This window comes from Cibotium barometz, chromosome 65 (assembly GCF_041138505.1).
Source record: "Cibotium barometz isolate CiBa-2024 chromosome 65, ASM4113850v1, whole genome shotgun sequence".
NCBI lineage: Eukaryota > Viridiplantae > Streptophyta > Polypodiopsida > Cyatheales > Cibotiaceae > Cibotium > Cibotium barometz.
Window position 1 is genome coordinate 20794350 of NC_141110.1, and position 20806 is coordinate 20815155.

Sequence of the window (20806 nt, forward strand, 5' to 3'; positions counted from 1 at the left end):
TATAAAACAGCCCGAATCTCCCTTGGGACATTCCTTCACGCATCGAGTTCCCTAAGAGCCTTCCCATCGCCTTGGTGTCAAGTTCTCTACCCTTCGTGTCGTCCCTCTGCATCGCCATCTTCTCTCTGCGTGGCCATCGTTTGAAAGTACTCTCCAGGTTTTGTGGTAGATATGATGTGGCTTTGAATGCTAAGAAAGTGGTGCTGGTTGAGAAATAGTTTGCGTTGTGAGTGTTTGGTCAAGGGCATGGATGTCAAGCGCTAAGATGCCCCTACTACCTGTCATACACATCTTAGGCTATTGCATTGGGAATTAAAGAACCAAACACATTGCCTCCTTATGGGAAAAGATATCTGATGAGGATAAGAAAGAGCCGGTGTGTTCCTCCCCCAAAACTGTTGCCTCTAGAGGGGCAACTGCCAAGAATAAATCTCTCGGCAGATGAAGTTGAAGAAGAAGAAGAAGGAAGACCACTGAAGAAGATCAAGCCTACCTCCTCATCATCAACCCCACCTCCTCCCAACCCTGAGTCTTGAGTGACTCACGCCAGAACTCATGGCGCTCTTTTGTAGATTACTTATTCCAAGCGTGTTATCGCTTTTCTTTATTAATCAATTGTATTGCACTTGTTAATGATGACTTCAATGTGTCTTTTTGTTGTGCTCTATAAATTAATTTCCTATAAGTCCATTGATGTAACTCTAGAAGACTATTGGCCCAATTCTTGCCTCCATCATGTCTAGTGTGCCTAAAGTAACATGTTTTTACCATGTAATGTGATTTCTCCATGCCTTGAGTTGACCATATTGACAATGAACCGTATGTCTTTGCAAAGTACGGTGTATGATTATACAGTATATGTTGCAATCAATGACAACAAAATCAGATGTATGTATAAATTAGACTTGAAGTATTGAGATTCTTTTAAGTCTTAAGTTATTACCATGTAATGAGTTACATGTTGTGATCACCCCATGCTGCAATAAATGCCTTCTTCCAAGTCTCTAATATGTTTCCAAATAATTTAAGCTCATTGTTGCTCCATTTCTTTTTCTCCATGAATTCAAAGATTTTGTTAAGTGAAATTCTCACATCTACCTTGATTTTGGATTCCACCTCCAAGTTTCTCCTAATGATCAGCGCGTGCCATGTATAGTACCTGTCGGTATACCTGTCTCGGTATGGTGTATGGAGTCAACCACTACGTGGCACGTGTCATGTGTCACTGGCATTGTATAAAAGCTTCTTTTGTGTTTCCACTTGACGTCTATACATCGCAAAATTAGCCAGTCATGTATCCTTGGACATCCTTTTTTCGCGCCGTTCTATATCTTTCTTGGAGCCAGCGCCTATCTCTCCACGATAAAATGCCTATCTTTCCATGACCAAACGCTGCCTATCATTTACCCTATTTCTCATACTTCTCTCCACAACCATACGGCATGAATCAGCCACTTTGGTATCCTTAGACTCCCCCATTTTTGCGTTGTATTTCTTCTTAACAGTTCATGCCTCTCTCCTGAGCATACGCCTACCTCTTCCCTACCATATGGTGCCTGTCTTCATTTGGCTACACGACCATACGGCATAAAATATCCCCATTTGTTTTAGTTCAACACCCATCTTTGCACCGTCTTGTCGTTTTTTTTAAGCCTCTCCTTAGCCAAAGCACTTGTCTTTTTGCTTCACACTCTAATGGCAAGGACAAAGCAAACTGTTAGAAGGGTTCGGATTTGGTCCAAGCCTTGCAAAAAAAGCAAATGTCCCCAATAATAAAAATGGAGATATCAAGTACAAGAAAGTGATGGCAAGGATTGACTATAAGCTTAATTGCCTCAGAGAGATAAGGAAAGCACAAAAGACAAGGATTGACTATCAGCTTAGAAAAGGAAAGCACAAAAGGCAGTGAACTTGGTTATGCCTAGGGCACCATTTATGCGACTTGTGAGGGACATTTCTGTGACGACAGGTTATGCAGGAGGATAAAGACAGATGTTTTCTAGATTGTGAGATGGCAATCTATCGCTATTTTATGTTTGTAGAAGGCTGTAGATGACATGCCCAAAGATTTATGAACGATAGTTACATTGCTGCAGGGGCACATGCCCATCGAGTCATGTTGATGAACAAGGATTTCAGCGTTGTCAGCAGAATAAGGTACATGTTTGACAGGTTCCTTCAGCCAATACCATCATCAGACAAGAAGGCTTATGACATTCTCAACATTCCACCTCTACAATGCCTATAAAGGAAAAGGAGGTTCATGATGTCGAGGATGTTACACATCTTTACAAGACCAGAAATGCTGAATTGAGGACTGAAAAGGAGCAAGAGATGCAGAATGAAATATATGAGTCTGTCCTTCAAGAGGATAAAATATTGCGAGAGGAGACCGAAAGACTTGCGCCCAAGAATTACAAGAGAATGGGTGATGTCTTTGGACAAATGATAGTCAACGTGTCATTGATAAAAGAAGAGTCGTATCTCACAATTACTCCCGAGGACAAGATGCATATGGAGAAGAGAGACATCGAGCTTAGTGACTCTCTTGTCTTTTGTGCTTTAAGGTAGAATCTAGTTTTGGCTCATTTGCATGTATCAAGTTTCATTTTCTCTTATAATTATTGTCTTGTTTTAGGGCTATTACAACATTGCCTTTTGAGTTATCAAGCACAATTTTGGTTGTGGATCCTCTAGCATACACCAACCTTTAGAGACAACCTGTACTTGAGTTGGACTTCTTTTCAAGGACTTCGATCCTCTGCCCTGCAATTTCATTTTTATTCCCTATGTCGAGAGGTTTACTCATTTCTTATTCGAATATTTCATTTGTTTCCTCTATTTTTGGCCATTTTTTCATGGCAATGGTCATTGGAGTTTGATAACCATTGATCTTCTCGAGAGACATGTAATCTTTATTAATTCCATGGATAAGATGCATGGGATGAGAAAACTGTGAGTAATAATAAAATCTTTCAGTCATTCTTGTATTTTGCATTGGTAATGCATTCATTGTGTTGTGTTTTATCCATTTGGCCAGTGCAAGCAAGGCAAAAAATCGCTTTCCTATAAGAGAAGTATGAGGATCTTCAAAATGAAGATCCTTATAAATTTTTTAAACAAGAGGTAAATGACTTTATTTAGGAGCCCATTATCTTGGTCTTCCAATTACTTCTTGATTATCATATTTCATTTGTTCTAGGTTTCTTTTGCAACAAGATTCAACTTCTTGTGGGTGGAGAACAATTGTAAATGCTTAGAGGCTCACAACACAGGAAGCAAACATTGACTTAAGTAGCTCCAATGGCACTTTGTCCATACTCATTTCTCAGATGTTTTTCTCTTACTTTTGGCCCGATTTGACTTTCTTTACAGATGATTGACTATCTAGAGTCTTGGGTTGGTGGGTGAGAGAAAAATGCATTTCTTGCATTCTGAATAATGCTATCATACCAGTGGACCCGGACTCTCCTGCACCAGGCAAGGACTCTCCTGCACCAAGTAAGCCTACATCACAGAAGAAATCTAAGAAGAAAGCAAACAAGGGGATGCCTATGTTCTCCCCACATAAGCATTTTGACACACGGAATACAAAGTCCCCCAAGCAATCAATGAAACACACCCCCAAGGACAAAGGTGCTCCCCTCAAGTTCAAAAACTTAAAGAAGTCTACAAAAAGGAACACGAAGTAGAGTAAGAAGAATATTGAGGCAAGAAAGCCTTCACAAGAAAAAAGACATGTTGACTTTAACAAATCCCTTGGGAACAAGGAATCAAGTTCAAGACTGCAGGGAGAGGCTCCAAACCCCACAAGTCCAATCCCTCCAGATGAGGCACCTAAGGCACCAAGTTCCACAAGTCTAGTTCCACCACATGAGAAACCTGTAGAAGAAGCACAAGAGGCATCATAAAATTTTAAGGGTTTGTTAATATAGAAACTTTTTGTCATGCTTATTCTGTATAATTGTATTCGATTCTATCACTTGTAATTATAAATCATATTCCCGTGTGTTGATCAAAATTCCAACATTTTTGTAATTGAAGCTTTTGAAATGATCACCTTCCTCCCATCATTTGTATTTACTCATTATGAACATAACAAATTGACAATTTGAAATGTTTGATTTCATTTGACCATTTTAAAAAGAATACAACAATTTGAAATGTTTGATTTCATTTGACCATTTTAAAAAGAATATTACAATGCAATCTCTTGGTTTACTCTTGATGATAGTGGTTCAAAAAGTATAATGGTTGGGGACATGCATTTCATACAAGATATGGTTTGTTCAACCCAGTGTTCAACGCTCCTACAAAAATCTATGCCATTAAGCTTGAACCTATACTGAGAGTTTGTACAGTCAAGAAACTCGAGTGAGTGTCTTATATCTTGTAATGTCCACTTGGCATTTACAACAAGCTTCCTAGGGTCTAAGAACGGTGAAACCTTTATCTCAAGCTTAAATTTTGGACAATTTGCTTCAAAGTCTAGGGGCACCCAGTTGCCTAGAAATTTCCTCCTAGGGTCTGAGAATGGTGAAACCTTTATCTCAAGCTCAAATTTTGGACAATTTTCTTAGAGTCTAGGGGCACCCAGTTGCCTAGACATTTCCTCCACCTCCTATAGTCAAGCCCTAAACCAATGACTGATGATAAAAATGGTAGGAAAGGACCAATGAATTGGGACTAGCTTTGCGCTTTCCCTTTATTTCTAGCATTCTCCAAAGATAGTGTCCATGTCATGCCCAGTCAGTCTTCTTTTCTGCCACATAGTCTTTGTCTTTTGCAAGTCCAAGGACCTCAAACACGCCACAAAGATGTGAAGAGGTACAAACCATGTGAGCCTAGCCCTTCCTGATATCCTTCCTGGTGTCATTGCCTTCTAGATGTCTTGTGAAATCTTTGCTTTGAAGCTTGACATTGTTGCTGTATTCGGGAACTCCCAATTGAGCAAATTAAGGCATGGCATGGGTAGATCTTCAAGCTCCCCATATGAGCCTAATCTAGAAGGAAATTTATACTGTGCATATTAGGCAAACAACTTATTCTTGCTAAAAAAAGATGATGGTTGTTCATGGTAAAAAATATCCGAAAACTCTTTATGAATTGCTTGAAATGTGCCGCCCAAGCACTCCACGCGCTGTCATTCTAGCCTAGTTTGATGGAAACACATCTGTAAATGAGAACTTCGCATGTAAACTACATGTGACTCATAAAAAATATATATTTAAAAAACTCGATATGTGCACAGTACTTACAGTGTGCTTTCAGAGGTGGTTGCACTATAAGGTTCAAGAATAGGTTCTTGGATATGTAAACATGCTGAATTTTTGCAAACCAACCCTCTTTTGTCACTTTGAATGCTGTAATGTGACCTTTCCAGTGGTTCTTGATGTTGTCTCGTTTGGCTCGCTTCACTCTATGAGAGCCTTTGCAGGATGGTAGCATTGTTACCCAGTCATTGACATGAAAGGTGAGTGGCTTACAAAGGCCATCTTCTCTGGTGTTAAAACATGTACATGAAGTAATGGCATGAGGAGGGCGCCTAGAAGAGGCCATGGAAGCTTGAATAGGGAGAAGGAATAGTAGAAACAATGCTAATAGAAGGTGAGGAGTGTAACACGGGGATGACTTCGACAAGGACAGAGAGAGAAAGTGTTGGCGTTCAAATTTCTTGGAGCCAAAATGAGATGCATCTTGTTCTTTGGACCACATGGAATAAGACATATTCTCCTTGTTTTCAGTACACCGTTCAAATTGACATATTCTCCTTGTTTTCAGTGCATTTCGGCCAAGTTAGAGAAAAACCAACGGTTTTGATTCAAAAATTAGCCCGAAATCCCCAAGATAGAGGAGAAAACAATGTCATATTTATGTGCACATGGCAACTCCCTATTTTGCTAGTTTCTTAATCAAAAGATTAAGAAAGGACCCTTTTTAAAACATATTTGGCCCCTAATGAATCACCACCATTTTCAAAAATCCTATTCTCTGAGTTTAGTGCACAGCTTCCTTGATTAGTGACTTTTCTCATCACCTAGTTTTCTTTAACATTTGCCTGGTTTTTTTAGATTCTTGGCAATTTGCAAGATACTGGTGGTTACTATGCAAATCTTGGTGTAAAGTTTATCAAGAAATTATACAGATCACATTTTGTTTGCAAGATTTGAGTATATTGTAGTTCTATTATAAATTTGAGTAAATTTATGTGAAGATTACAGTTTTATTATAGATTTGTGTGCACCTTATAGTTATGTTATAGATTTGTGTAGAGTTTACTATGCAGAGTGAAGTTTACAAGAATCTTGGTACAGATTTGTAAAGTTTACAAAGACATGAGTGCAAAAATCAAATCTTGGTGCAAAAACAGTGAGTGATTCTTGATCAAATCTTTCATATCTTGTTCATACTTTACAAGAATTGTGTTTCTTTAAAAGAAATTGCTATATAAATTTCAAGAAACCATGAATATTCTTGAAAACTAAAGCAAAAAAAGCACAACTATTAGATTCTTGCTAAAATTGATGCAAGATTAGTGAATCTAATGGAAGTTATACAAGATTGATCAAGTTCTTGCAATCTTTTGTGACACCATTTTGCATCACTAGTAGGTGATTGAGTGTTATCTAAGTTCTTGATCAAGAAAGTGATTAACAATAAAGATTAGTACCAATCAATGTGATTAATCATTAACCTTAATAAGAACTAACTAGAATAATTTGATTAATACTACAAATATGGAGTGAGACATGCATTGCATGTTTCTTGCTCTCAGTTACAAAACACGATTTGTACAACTAGCTAGCGCTACTAGGAATCAAACCCAGTCTACTGGTGTAAACCAGTGTGCTCCATACACCACCATAGGGTTAGGAATGTTGACCTATTGGAGAAGTAATACAAATCATTAATTGATCTACATGCAAAAGGGGTTTCCAACAAGCTAAGGGTACATGTAAATGTATACTTCAAGGAGTCTACTATTCACAAACAAATTCAAAGCAGCAAGAAGAAATAGACAAACTGGTTATAGACTTTTGAAGGAAAATCAAACTAAAGGAATTTTGGAGGCATACTTAGAAGAGATATTGGCCCTACAACCTTGGGTTCAGTAATAAATCATGATGCTTTGATAGCTACTCAAGCAGTAATCTTCATAAGTATTTTGTGCTACTGGTAATCAAGATGGTGTTATTACAGATTTACAAGAGAGCATCAATTGGCATTGGTTAAGTCAAATACTTTGTCGACAAGTGCTCCGGAAGAAGGTTAGACTTAAGGAGTCAGCACTCTCTTGCATTGTGACCACGTATCTATCTGCCTAGCACTACCCTCTCCATCTCAAGACCAATGCATCAGAGTTCTAAAAGCACACCACTGTCTCTCCATCTCAGGACCAGTGCATCAGAGTTCTAAGCACACCACTCTCTCTCTCCAAGAGAGACATCTATGGTGGAAGAGGTATTCTGCTTAGTGCTGTAGATGGATTGGTGGAGACATTAGTTAGAAGATACACTGAGGCTGGTATGATTGAGAAAGATGCTTACAGCAGGAACTCAGTGTGGAAGGCCCATAGAGCAATGCATACAGCTCTATCGACGAGCAAGGAAAGCAGAGTTTGAGTTCCCTGGTTGTTGCCAAAGCAATAGAGGCCTACTACCAAGCCTGAGCTCTCAAGACACAAAGCTAAACAAGCTTCATCAAGCTCTGAGCTCTCAGGGCGCAAAGTTAAATATGCTTCATCGAGCTCTGAGCTCTCAGCAGTGCAAGACCAACCATTTATTGGCTGCTTCATCAATCTACATGTTGAGCTCTCAGCACAATATTACGAAGGATTTCGAAACCCTTCATCGAACTCAAGGAGACTTCCCTTCATTAAATGCAAGGAGAGTTCTCAGGGAAATCTAGCCGCTAGCGTGAGGAGGAAAAGGGAAAATTTACTTAAATAAATAAAAGAGCTGCCTGCACCTATTACCATTGAAATTTAGGGTTTCTTTTACCATCCTTACTCAGACCTTCTTACATTTTCACATTATGTCTAGCCCCTCTTTTATCCAGCCCATTAACCCTTCATCCACATTTTTCCTTAGTCTTACACCTCATTTCTTTTGTTCATCCACATTTTACTTGCCCATGAGGATTGCTTACATGTTTTTGAGCAATATGGTAGTGTTCACGCACTTGGGGTGTTTGTAAGGGTTGTTCACAATTTTGAGTGAGTGGGGGATTAGTCACACGCAGTAGTGCATTGTGGGCTTGATAGCACAATTTGGGTGTTTTAGTATGAGGCACACGTTGGGTGGTGTTCACGTGATCTTGGGACATTATTACGATCCTTCATTGGATCAAGACATACTACACACCATCATTGCCATCGACATCACTTTGTTACCATCTTAGATCCAGACCATACGAGATTTTCTCATGCCCTGTCATCATGGCTCTACACTCGTTATCGCGAGAGTTACCATCTCGTGTCTTGGGACACATACCTTTTGCTGCATTCACATATACCTGTGGCACTTCGAGGCTTAGAACTCTAGACCCTCATATTCGCTAGTTTCATGTTATGATGAGGTGGCATACTCATGCAATAGGTGGTGGATGTTCGAGTTACCTGTCCATTTGAGGCAGTTGTTCGATGAGGTGGATGTACGTGGCCAGATGGTTCAGGTGTTCCCCTCCCACAGTGACTTCATCAACATTGTTTGCATGGGACAAGTCTTCTTTTGGTGACTTGTACGAGTGTCCACTCTTGAGTTGCGCCATGATTATGTTTCTAATGGTGTAGACTACATTAACATGGTGGATCTAGATAATGATGATGATGATGTATTGTATACTCATACACATGATGATGCATTGTATACTCATACACATGATGATGTAGTGTATACTCATACACATAATGATGTATCATATACACACACGTATGATGATACTGATGTATCACACACATGTGCACATGATAATATACATGCACATGATGATATTGATACATATGCACATTATGACATGGATACACATGCACATGATAATGATGTATGTGATAGTGATGTGTGTGAGCTAGATCATGTGGGCATAATCTTAAGGGTTGGGATGGCATCGAGCATTACGAGTGTTGATAAACCTAGGCCTACCTACCTTCTTGGGGATCATATTGATGAATTTGATGATCATATGGACTAGCATTCGATTAGTGATACATCCATTAGTCCTCATCACGAGGTTGGTGATACTTTGCATGTGGAATCACATGATACTTATAAGCATATGCTTGAGTTTCTTATGTTAGATGTGTCAAGCTATTCTTCTAGGACTTTCACATGTGGGGACATTCACGATACCACGTGCTTACTAGGTCTCATAGCTTAATAGAAGCATTTGTGTGGGTATAGTGCATATATTTGAGTAGTCCGGCATTGCGCATGAGTGTTGAGGTGAGACCTCATAGGGGAGGCAGGATTATACATATGAAACTAGAGAGTTTTGCACATAACTTATATATTTTCTTAGATCCAATGGTGATGGAGATAGGGGTTACATTATCAACCTTCGGTGATGATGATGCTTATGGTGATCCTATGATCATGCTTTTGGGCTTGGAGGATCACACACACATAGAGGGATTTGCACATGAGGATTTGGTGCATGGCTTAGATCGTGCCCCTACACACATTGATGCAGTGGATCATGCCTTGGATTGTTCAAGTGGTGCTACAGTGGACAATAGCATTGGTTCACATTTGTTCTCGCACAATGCCAACCAGTGATGTGTTCCTTTAGCTTCCACGATTGTCAACACGAAGCCTATTTTCTTTGGAGCTAGGACATTCACTTTTCGGTACATTATATGCCACTTGAGATTTGCCACTTGAGATGCACAGTAGATGATTATGCGAAACGACATTTGGATGCCCTTGTGATACATCCTGGTCTTGGCCTACATGGTGATTCTTTTGAGTCAGGATCTCTCGACATTTCGGCTAGGGATTTTGAGCTTTCTTCGTGGATACTTTGGGTTCCGAATTCAAACTACGATGACGAGGATGGGCAAGTAAGCTTTCCCTTGGATTCGAGCTTTCCTTTCAAACTAGGAGCTACTATTACATAGGCTTCGAAGTTCGTGATGTGTACCATGCGTATTCATTTGATCCTGGAGGATACATGACTAGCTTCGTTATCAACGGTGGTTTCTTATCCTTTCCATTTGATCCAGATCACCACGGAGCCATTTTCTTGGAGTTCACATGCCTTGAATTTCCTTTTGATCCAGGCGGGAGCATAGGTAGCCTCATTATCAATATTGATTCTCTACATTTTCTATTTGACCCAGGCGGTTGGAGAGCCATTACCTTGGGTTTTGCATGGCTTGGATTTCCTTTTGATCCAGGTGGGTGTGTCCTTAGCCTCGTCTTCACAGAATCCCATCTTCATTTCCATTTGATTTGAGGGTCATGCGACTTTGACATGACTCATGTTTTAGCATTGATTTACCCTCGGCTTTGATACCTAGTTATGGGTGATTTCGGGTTTTGTATGTGTCTATTCTATGCAAAACCACCCTTTGATTTCTAGGACGAAATCATTGTAGGAGGGGATGGTTTGTAACAAAGGGGATTTCAGGATGCACATGCACATAGGGGATGGGCCTAGGCACATGCTTCTTAGGGACATTTACACATGGTATTAGGGGCATGTGGGTCTTGGGATTACAAAAGACACCAATCCTAGGAATATTGTTACTTTTTGACTACATTTGATCACTTAATATCTATACACTTACCTTTCTTAGAGCTTATGCTTCTATGGTTGGTTCATGGTAGTCTTTCTCTACGAAAAAAATACATCTCAAAAAAGATAAATCTCATGCAAGGAAGAAGCAAACAGAAAAAGAGTAAGAATACACCTAGCACAAGTAGCTTGAATCTTCATGAGGTTAATATACTTATTTTATCGATTTACTCTTACAAAGATAGGATATTTGAGGAAGTCAACTATACATATTTTAAAGAATATAACTCTTGAGCCAAATTAGAATATTTTTTCTCAAGGTGCAACCAAAGTACATACCAAGTGGCAAACTCAAATATTATCAATTCATGGTCTTGAAGAAGATAATATCATGGTAGATAGCACCAACAAGGAAGATGTTTCATCCACATCATCTAGCATTGCAATTGTTTTTGCAGAGGATAGTGATGGTGTACACAGACATTGATAAAGAATAGCCAAACTTGATGATATCACTAATTTGTAATATTGATATTTTGTCTATGTCGTGTTTTGTGCAACTAGGATTTGTAATGTACAATTATAGGAAGTAGATTTGAGGTGTTTTTTTCATATATTTGTTGAATTTAATATTTCCCCTTTTTAGGCTCATTTTAAGAAATCCACTCAGAAATACTCATCTTTTTGCCAATTGTTTTTCCTTAGTAGGTAATACTAAATCCATTTTTTTGAATTTGGTTTTTTTTCTTTTCTAGGCTTATTTTGAGAAACCCGTCATGAAATACGCATCTTTTTTAAGAGATCTTTTGAGGATGCCAAATTAATGTTTCTCCTTAGTAGGTCATATTATTAACTAAATCCATGATATTATTAAAAGTTTCATGGAACATTTTTTTGTAAGTGGCTATCACTTTTTGCTAAATCCATAATGTTATTCACTAAATCCATAATATTGCTAAAAGTTTCATGGAACATTTTTATGTCAATTTTTGCATGCTCAATGGAATATTTTTATATGGTATGTTAAGTGCTATCAATTGTCACATGCTGTCTTTTGCACCTTCAAGTTCTTATGACCCACAAATTCATAAGAAAAGAGGGAAAAAACAAGCTTGGAGAAAGAGGAGTGTAGAGAGTCTAATTTTCAAAAAAGTTAGCCCTTGTATCAAAATAAAGTTGAGCCAAGGGATCTCATTTTCTTGAAGAGTGGGAGGACTTAATGATGTGATAAGTTGCAAGATCCCACTTTTCTCTCGACGCTTCTATTTGACAACAAAATAGTGACCTCCATTCCAAGACCTTTTTCCTACTACCAACACAGTCCTCTGGTTCAAAGTTCTATCTTAATAAATGGATTTTTTTTGGTGTTGAGGAGTAGCAACTAGTAAGACCCAATCGGTAGGTCAGTTGGTTAAAGTGGATGGCTTGTAACCCAAGGTCATGGGTTCGATCCACGGCTGCCTACATTGCATTGTGTTACCTTGTACCTCCTAAACCCGTAGGTGTGTGTGTCTTTGTAAGAAGGGTATGGGGACCCTCACGTAATAAAAATTGTCCAACTTTTTAAAAAAAAAAACCCTACCATAACTAGATTTCTTATCTCCACTGTCACCCACGTTCTCTACATCGTTCTGTCATGTTTCTCTTGTTTAGGACTGAACTATGCCATTCAGGGATGAGCCCAGCATGTCCTATTACAAATGAACCAATGATATCTTTTGAACTAGGATTACCTGCGCCTGGAACATCAAAGTCGGTGCGTTAGAGTGTAAATCCACAATTTGTAGAGTAAGGCGAATTACTATCATGTAATAAGAGAGGCTCTCTAGGTTAGGTTGTGATTTGAGTGTTGAATTTTACTGGCCTTGGGCAGTTGTGGAATCAACTCGTTTCCTTTAGTTAAGAGTCTGGTACTTGTACCGTTTTGCATGCCTTTGGAGTCTAACAACTCTAGCAACGTCTTCTGGGGGGACACCTTTTTCCAGGGCCCGCTTCATTATTTACCATATCGACGTCTTAACAAATGCATTCATGCTACTCCCATATTCATCATTAGTACTACGAAGAACCATACTCTCCCTCCCCGTTTCTCTCTATGCAGCCCCAGACCCTCTCTCTCCCCCCATCCCCAGCCTCTGTCTCTCTCCCCTCGTCCCCCGCCTCTCTCACATTACTCAAAAAGCAAAAAGAAATAAATGGCATTCGTCATCTCTTTCAGATTATACGAGGAGCAGGAAACATCGTTCATTTGCATCGTTCTCTCTCTCTCTCTCTCTCTCTCTCTCTTCCGGGCCACAACCCAAGCTCAAACTCATGTTTAGAATGGCTATTTATAGGCTTCCTCTAATCCTCCAAATCTGAAAGAGTCCAAAACCCTGGAGCTCCATCACCCCCACACGTCATCTTCACGATTTTTTTAAAACCTTTTGCATAAGGTCTTTCCGCTAAGGTCCCATCACTTAGCCCCTTCCAAACTAAATAATTAATACCCAAACAAGAGTTGGCACCCATATTTAGGTGTAGTTTTGAAGTTTAGTCGAAAAATCGTGTCACTAAAAAAATATTCAAGGCTCATGTATCTAGACTCACATGAGTAGGCTCACGTATGTAAACTCACATAGCTTAGGATCGAGCTTAGAGTTACGCTAACTAAAAAAGATATCCCAAACTCTTCAACATAAGTACTTGGGTATATTTGAGGATACCTACGGATTACAATACTACGCGTATGAGCAAACATTACAAGCTATCTTTCTTCCAAGGCCTTGGCTCCATTCCAGGAGACCTTTAACTACTAATTTGGATCTGACCCATGCATAAACATTATCATGGCGTGGAAAGGTTCCACTTTACAATGCGCCATGTGTATGTGTACTCTAAAACATTTTCTTTTTCCAACATCTCGTTATTTTTTGTGGTGAGGGGTGTTTCTTTTTGGGAGGGAGTGGGGTGGTGCAGAATCTGTGCGCCACCATCCAAGCCTAAGACAAAGCTTTACCATTGAGCTACTCCCCTACCTTTTATTATGCAAAGTTAAGGAGCTTTATGCTTTTCGCATGTAACATGTGCGTGTATTCCAAATTCTCATTGTGCTATTAGAGATTGGGCTTCTTCACATTGCTTGTTGCATATTCACATTAGTGAGAGGAGGTTTTTGTTTGTTGGTTATCGAAAAAGAAGATGTATTCTTTGAAGCTTTTTGAAAGTTCCTGTAAGGTTACGTAGGTGACGGGCCACTCCATAGACCAAGCTTTTACTCACCATGGTCTCCCCATCCAAAGATGTACCTCAATGGTTGTCGATGATGAGACTTGGTGCAAGTGCTAGTTATTGTGAGTTTCTACTCATGTAAGATGTGTATATGCATATGTGGCCCTTAGAAATTATTGTAGGTGTGCCAGTATATGTACTCTTGCATGGGCTATGTGGGCTAAGTAATCTTGCTCTCTAGAGAGAGATGCTTATCGCGTCTCTGATACCATGTTGGTTTACATGGTACCAGGGTGATGGCTAGATGGGCATAGAGTCTTATGAGATTCTATTCATATTGGCTAGCGTAACTCTAATATTTTATATTATCTTTAAATTCTATGTCCATTTTGTAACATATTATCCATAGAAGTTTGTCTGGATAAGAGCAAAAAATCATGCAACTTTGGATCTCGTACTCCCTTACGAAAAACATGGCAATAATTGATCATCAGGTCAACCTCTTCAAAAGTTTAAAGTCTCTCCACTCATGCTCTTATTACTTAATATAATGGAGTTGTGCTATTGAGCTTCATTTATTACCACTTTATGTAAAACTTGGCACGAACAGGCTCTTAAGTGGGGTAAAATTATCTTTATCCTCAACCGTTAAGGTTCTATACCATCGATGAGCCTTCCCGTCTAACATTACCGTTAAGGTTCTATACCATCGATAAGCCTTCCCGTCTAACATTAGGAAAAAATAATGAATTTTCATTAGACCTTCTATCAACCCACATGTTTCACAGGTTACCTAAAAAATCTCATCCAAAGGTTGTCTTTCACATTTTTTATTTTTTCTTATTGAAAAGTGTTCTAAATTTTATTCTTTTGACACGTGTACGCATAATTTGACTGTACTTTATAGATTATAGATATATATACCCACCAACCTCATTCATCTATAAAGGTACACTACTATCCTTTATCTCAACGCCGATTAATTAATTCTCCTTGCGTGATCAATGGTGTGCACTATCACGCGCTGTTCAAGACTACCTTTCCACAAAATGATATCATCAAAAAGAGGATAACACGTCCAAATCCAAGTACGTATTATAATACACGCCTGCTTTGATCTGGTTAAACAGTCTTAATTAGCTTGAATAATTATTAGCAAAAGCCTGCACCAACAAGTGCCAGGAGAGTCGTCCTGAATCATGAATTTCTCAGTCTTAATTAGCTTGAATGATTATTAGCAAAAGCCTGCAGCAACAAGTGCCAGGAGAGTCGTACTGAATCATGAATTTCTCATCTTCTTCTTGCGCGTGACCATTGATGATGGAACTGTCCGCTCTCAACGCCGATTAATTAATTCTCCTTGCGTGATCAATGGTGTGCACCTGCAATCTAAGTTGCGCGGGAAGGCGATCACAAACCTTTATTGATACCTTCACCAATGCCTGAAAACATACCTGAAGGCTCTTGTCTAGCATTTAGTCTGAATGCTAACGTTGGTCGGCGATCCAGCTGCCGGTACCTTGAGTTCTGTAAAGAAACGCAACTGGCACTAGAAAAATAATGACAATATGACCAAGAAAAAAGTGTTTTTTTATCTACGAAAAAAAAATCCTTTTCAAAATCGTAAGGCACCAACTTTTTAGACTCACATTTTCTCGTGGATTATATTTAGGCACAATCAGCTTCTACTTCAGTGTTGTGAAAATAAGCAACAGCCCGATTAAACCAAACTCAAGCAATGAAGTCTTTCCTTTTCTTACGCCGCATGAGCAACGTTGGGATTTGATGCCTGAATGCGAAATTGTACCTTAACATTGCTGCAAGCCTTCACTTTTATCTTTGAAAAATTAAGTCTTTCCATGAATATTTATGTTAAAAAGCACATGATGGTAACCTCAAAACAAATGGAAGAAAAGCAGCTATCACTTCATGACACACAATGTTTGAGAATTGCACCCTCAAGAAGCCAAGCCTAACCTTGCAAAGATCAAGAAAGAATGTGTCACTCGATGTCCGGATCACAAGCACACATAATCACCCTCTTTCACCTTGATCATACCTTCACCTTAAGACAGTGCAACCCACAATCTTACAATGTTTGGGTTAGAATCCACTTTTATCAAACTTGGAAAAAACATATGCTGTTGGGCAAGCTATAAGCAGTGCTAGTGCTCATCGATATGGTGAACCCCCCGAAAATTCTCTCATGGTCATGCTTGAAAAATTGGCTACTGAATGGCTTTGACAGCACAATTGCAAGCACTAGTCCATTCACCATTACTTAGCTGAGTTGCAAACCTTCCGTTCATTCATGCCTGACTGCAATCCATATTGTGACTCTCTCACTGACCTGCAGGCCTGTTATTTCTCATCCAAGGACGGAACCCAGATTTCCATAAAGGCTTCTTTGGGACAGGGATGAACTTACCAATCGCGGCGATCGGCCAGCTCAGAAAGCCTATCACTATGCAAATCAACCAATGCTTCCAAGAGAGCTTCACAGTTGAGGCAAACTTATTCAAAAACTCAACAATTATCACCTGTAGTACTATAGTGCTGCAGAGGATTCCCACAAACAAGCTATTACTGAAAAGCCCCTTGAATATGTTCCACTCCACAGGTTTCCTTGCATTGACTTCATTGAACAATTGGCACAGAACAAATGCATTGAAGATAATTGTGTTATTAATGTCACTTGCCTTTGGGCCTTTCAATCTGAGTAGGTTCTTGCCTCTGAACTGGAGTGTGAGGAGGACTACTATCTGATAAAAAGCCTGCACAAGGAGGTTCCTCACCATGATGTTAGAGATTATCGGCTCTTTCCGCCCAACTGGTGGTCTGTGCAGCAGCTCATCTGTGGGAGGCTCAGTAGCCAAAGCAAGTGCTCCTAGAGTATCCATGATGAGGTTCACCCACAGCAGCTGGACAGCCGTCAATGGCACATCTCCAGATGTGACTGCTGCCACAAAATTGATGGTAAGAGCAGCCACATTTACAGTTAATTGAAATTGGATAAAATTTTGGATATTGAGATATACAGAGCGGCCCCACCGTACCACCTTGACCACAGATGCAAAATTATCATCCAGTATGATAATATCAGAGCTCTCCTTGGCTACCTCTGTTCCTTGAATGCCCATGGCCAGGCCTATGTCAGCTTCATGAAGAGCAGGGGCATCATTGGTTCCGTCTCCTGTCACCGCTACCACCTCACCAAGTTCTCTTAATGTGTGCACCATTAACAGCTTATCAGCAGGGGAGGAGCGTGCCATAACAGTTATCTTGGGCAATTCTCGGTTCCTCTCTTCATTAGAGTAGCTCCGGAATGTAACCCCTTCAATGGCAGTACCTGACTGGAGAATCCCGCACTCAGCAGCTATTGCTTTGGCCGTTGCAAGACTGTCACCAGTGACCATGCGAACCATTACACCAGCTGCTTGACACTTCTCCACAGCTTCATACACACCAGGTCTGCAAGGATCCTTCATACCAACTATGGCAATGAGAGTCAAAGGCCCTTCAGGTATCTTCCAAACTTCTAATTGCTCTTCATCGGTTGGCACATCAACATCCTTCAGCTCTCGATAACCAAATGCTATGCAGCGCAAGCTTTGGGCAGCCATTCCCTCAATCACATTCATTATATCCTTTTTCTTGCTCTCAGTGATGGGAAGTTCAGAGTTATCTGCAGACAACATCATGTTACTCTCTTTGAGTAATATCTCTGCAGCTCCTTTCCAATGAGCGTGCACCCTTCCGCTTTCTGTGACTCTCACAGCTACTCCAGCCCGCTTCTTCATGGAATTGAACGTCTCCACTTGTAAAATTGTGGACTGGGACTTCACAAAGTCAAATTTCATACCAAGGTTCAATCCCCACATAAAAACTGCTTTCTCAGTGGGGGACCCTATTACCTCCAGCTCCTTGCCTTCTGCAGGAATGTTTACTTTGGCACTGCTGTTATGTGCAATGCCCTCAAGCAGCAAGTTGTAAAGATCTGTGGGAAGGCTCTGCAATTCTGCAACAGGGTCTCTAAAATCACCAGCCACCCAAGCTTTTACTACAGTCATCTGATTCAGTGTTAGGGTGCCAGTTTTGTCTGTGCAGATAGCTGTAGCACTACCCATGGTTTCACATGCAGACAATCGCCTTACAAGGGCTCTATCAACCATCATCTTTTTCATTGCATATGCCAAAGATAGAGTGACAGCAAGAGGAAGTCCCTCTGGCACTGCGACGACCACAATCGTAACTGCGATTGCAAAAATATTCACCACAGTATTCACTATAGTGCTACCTGAGGTGTGTCCAGCCCTGAACTTACCCGAGTTGTTTGAGCCCTCTTTGTGGCCAACAAAATAGAAGATAAACAAGATCATAAACACAAGAACTGCTACAGCCAATCCAATCTGGCCAACAAAGGTGGCAACACCATTCAAACGCACCTGCAATGGTGTTTCCTCTCCCGAATCTTCACCAAGTGCTGCCATAAGCTGACCCCATTCAGTCTTCATTCCAACTCCTGTTACAATCATTTTTCCAAATCCATCATTCACCTTGCATCCTGACAGAAGAAAGGGCATTCTGTGGTTCACATGCACTGGTTCACTTTCTCCTGTCATACTTGACTCATCTAAACACAGAGAATGTCCCTCCACAAACAGTCCATCTGCAGGTACTTGATCACCTAAACTAAGGAGAACAATATCACCTACCACTACCTTAAAGATGGAAATCTTCATCGTCCTTCCTCCCCTTACCACATGCACGGGGATATCTCGCTTCTCCTCATTAAGTGTCAAGAACTGCAATGCCTGCCTATAATCACTGATAGAAGTTACAAGAACCACCAGGATCACCGCAAATGCAATACTGGCACCATCATACCATCCTTCTTTGATGCCATGGCTTTTGATGCCAAACGCAAGGGAGAGCAATGCACATACCATTAAAATGATGAGTGTTGGATCCTTGCAAGCATCAAAAGCAAAGTTGAGGAAGCCCTTGGGAGGTTGTCTAGGGTAAGTGTTGGGCCCAAACTCTGCTGTGAGTTTCTCAATTTGCAGAGGATCACCATTTAATCCTTTCTCCAAGGATGTTCCAAGAAGGCGAGCCAAGCCATCGGTGCCGCCGTATTCATGGAGAGAGTGAAGGTTGCGTTCTTGCAGTAGAAGGGCCAGCTTCTCAGATGAAACCCCGAATCCTGGAGGACCGCCATTCAAGACTCGTTGGAAGCGAGTCACGGCTCTTACTGCATGTGTGCCAGCTCGAAGGCGTCGGAGCCGGCGAAGGCGCTCCAAATCTTCAGTGTACCGGAATCTGCGAGCTGCATTGAGGACTAAGGTGGCCTTTTTCCATCGCTGCAGGCTGACCGTGGTGCGGTTCTTGGCGGCGATGATGAAGACATCATCATCGTAACCTCCTTCTTCTTGAGCACTCTGGTACTGCTCATCACGGACAGAACTTTGCCTGGAGTCTTCCTGGAAGGAGTCCCGGCGGGTGGAGTGGAAGGAATCTCTGCGGGAGGACAGGAACTGGCCATCATCTGGGAGGGAGCTTCTGTTACGCTTCTGACTGGAGCTCATGGTAAAGCAACAAAAGGAGGAAGGAGAGGTACTTCTTCCCAAATGCAGCTTCAGAGAGAGGGTACAGAAGACTTGCCTTGAAAGAAACGAGCTCTCGTGCTCTCACGCCACCACCATTGCCGGTCACACAAGGCGTGAAACCCTGAAAAAGGAGAAGAGCTCTCAGTTTCCTTGAAAATACAGAAAAAAAGGAAGAAGAAAAAAATCACTCTCTCTCTCTCCCCCCCCCCCCACATCTCTACACTATTATTCCCCATAGAAATAACATGATAAAACTGCTAGCACCACTATGCCCTCTGCCCCACATAGGAATAACATGACCCTTCTGTGTTAGTGCACTGTCAATTGTGCGTTAGTGCACTGGTAATGAAGAAGTCCTAGGTGATGGAAAGCAATGGCATCTAGGGTAGTGTACGTTCAAATTTCTTTTTAAAGTAGAAAACCAAATTGCAAGGAATGAAAGTTAATGAACTAATTCACCAAAAAAACATGAATTTACTTGAGTGTGCCTAGTCAATATGCATCTACAAAATGGAAAGGAGGAGGAGAAGTGTGAATAGATGAAAGATGCATGCCAAGTATTTATAGGTATATTGAAGATTTTTTAATAAAATAAAAAAGTACATAAACAATGACCATAAAAATATGCTTCCTATTTTTTTTTGGGTAATTTATATTTTCTTGCCAACTTTTTATCTTGTGTTGAGAGTATTTTCCTTGAAGGAGTTTCTTTGAAACCTTATAGTTAAACAGAATGCTTTTTTTAACAAAAGCATTTAAAATTAGCTCTTCCCTAACAAGACTATGCTATGCAAGGTTTTGGATTCCACATTTTACATTTTTCAACCTCAACAATAAAACAATTACTTATAGTTTAAGAGGGAAGGTATCCTTCTCACGTTAATAATAAGATATAAAAATAATATAAAAAACTAAGCCAGTTTGAAGTGACCATATGTGTGTCCTTTAAGGAAAGAGAAAAAATTATGAGAAAGAGAGAGAGAGAGAGAGAGAGAGAGAGAGAGAGAGAGAGACCCTTGTTACGTAATTAGCCTTGCAACTTTAAAATGGGTATGATTAATTTTTTTATACATTGACAAATTCAAAAAACTTGTTTAGCTGCTTAAGGAAAAATCAAATAAACACAAAAAACTTGTTGAGCTGCTTAAGGAAAAATCTAATAAACACATGCTGAAAAGAAATATAAAGCTGTTAATAGGCACCCAAAGTGTTTTTTTCCAACATATATTTATTAATGTTTGAGCGTGATAAAAGTG

The 20806-nt window shown here is 40.2% G+C and overlaps 1 protein-coding gene across 3 annotated transcripts; it reads right to left on the reverse strand.

The window, feature by feature from the left end:
- Positions 1-15849: 15849 nt before the first annotated feature.
- Positions 15850-20070, reverse strand: LOC147603036 (calcium-transporting ATPase 8, plasma membrane-type-like). 3 transcript variants are annotated; one of them, XM_086797301.1, is made up of 2 exons: positions 20029-20070; positions 15850-19671 (listed from the first exon to the last, which is right to left on the reverse strand). In XM_086797301.1, the coding sequence occupies exon 2, from the start codon at positions 19527-19529 to the stop codon at positions 16287-16289; it is 3243 nt and encodes a 1080-aa protein (XP_086653427.1). In that variant the 5' UTR covers positions 19530-19671; positions 20029-20070; the 3' UTR covers positions 15850-16286. The 3 variants fall into 3 exon arrangements, with proteins under 3 accessions (XP_086653427.1, XP_086653426.1, XP_086653429.1); XM_086797300.1 differs by lacking the exon at positions 20029-20070 and having other exon boundaries at positions 15850-19489; positions 19606-19912; XM_086797303.1 differs by lacking the exon at positions 20029-20070 and having other exon boundaries at positions 15850-19478; positions 19606-19827.
- Positions 20071-20806: the final 736 nt, after the last annotated feature.

Coding starts and splice junctions, on each gene's coding strand:
- LOC147603036 (XM_086797300.1), bottom strand. CDS start 19,786: ATGGGGAATAATAGTGTAGAGATGTGGGGGGGGGGGGAGAGAGAGAGA. Junction 19,490..19,605: donor GAGAGCTCGTTTCTTTCAAG/GCAAGTCTTCTG, acceptor GCTCCCTCCCAG/ATGATGGCCAGTTCCTGTCC.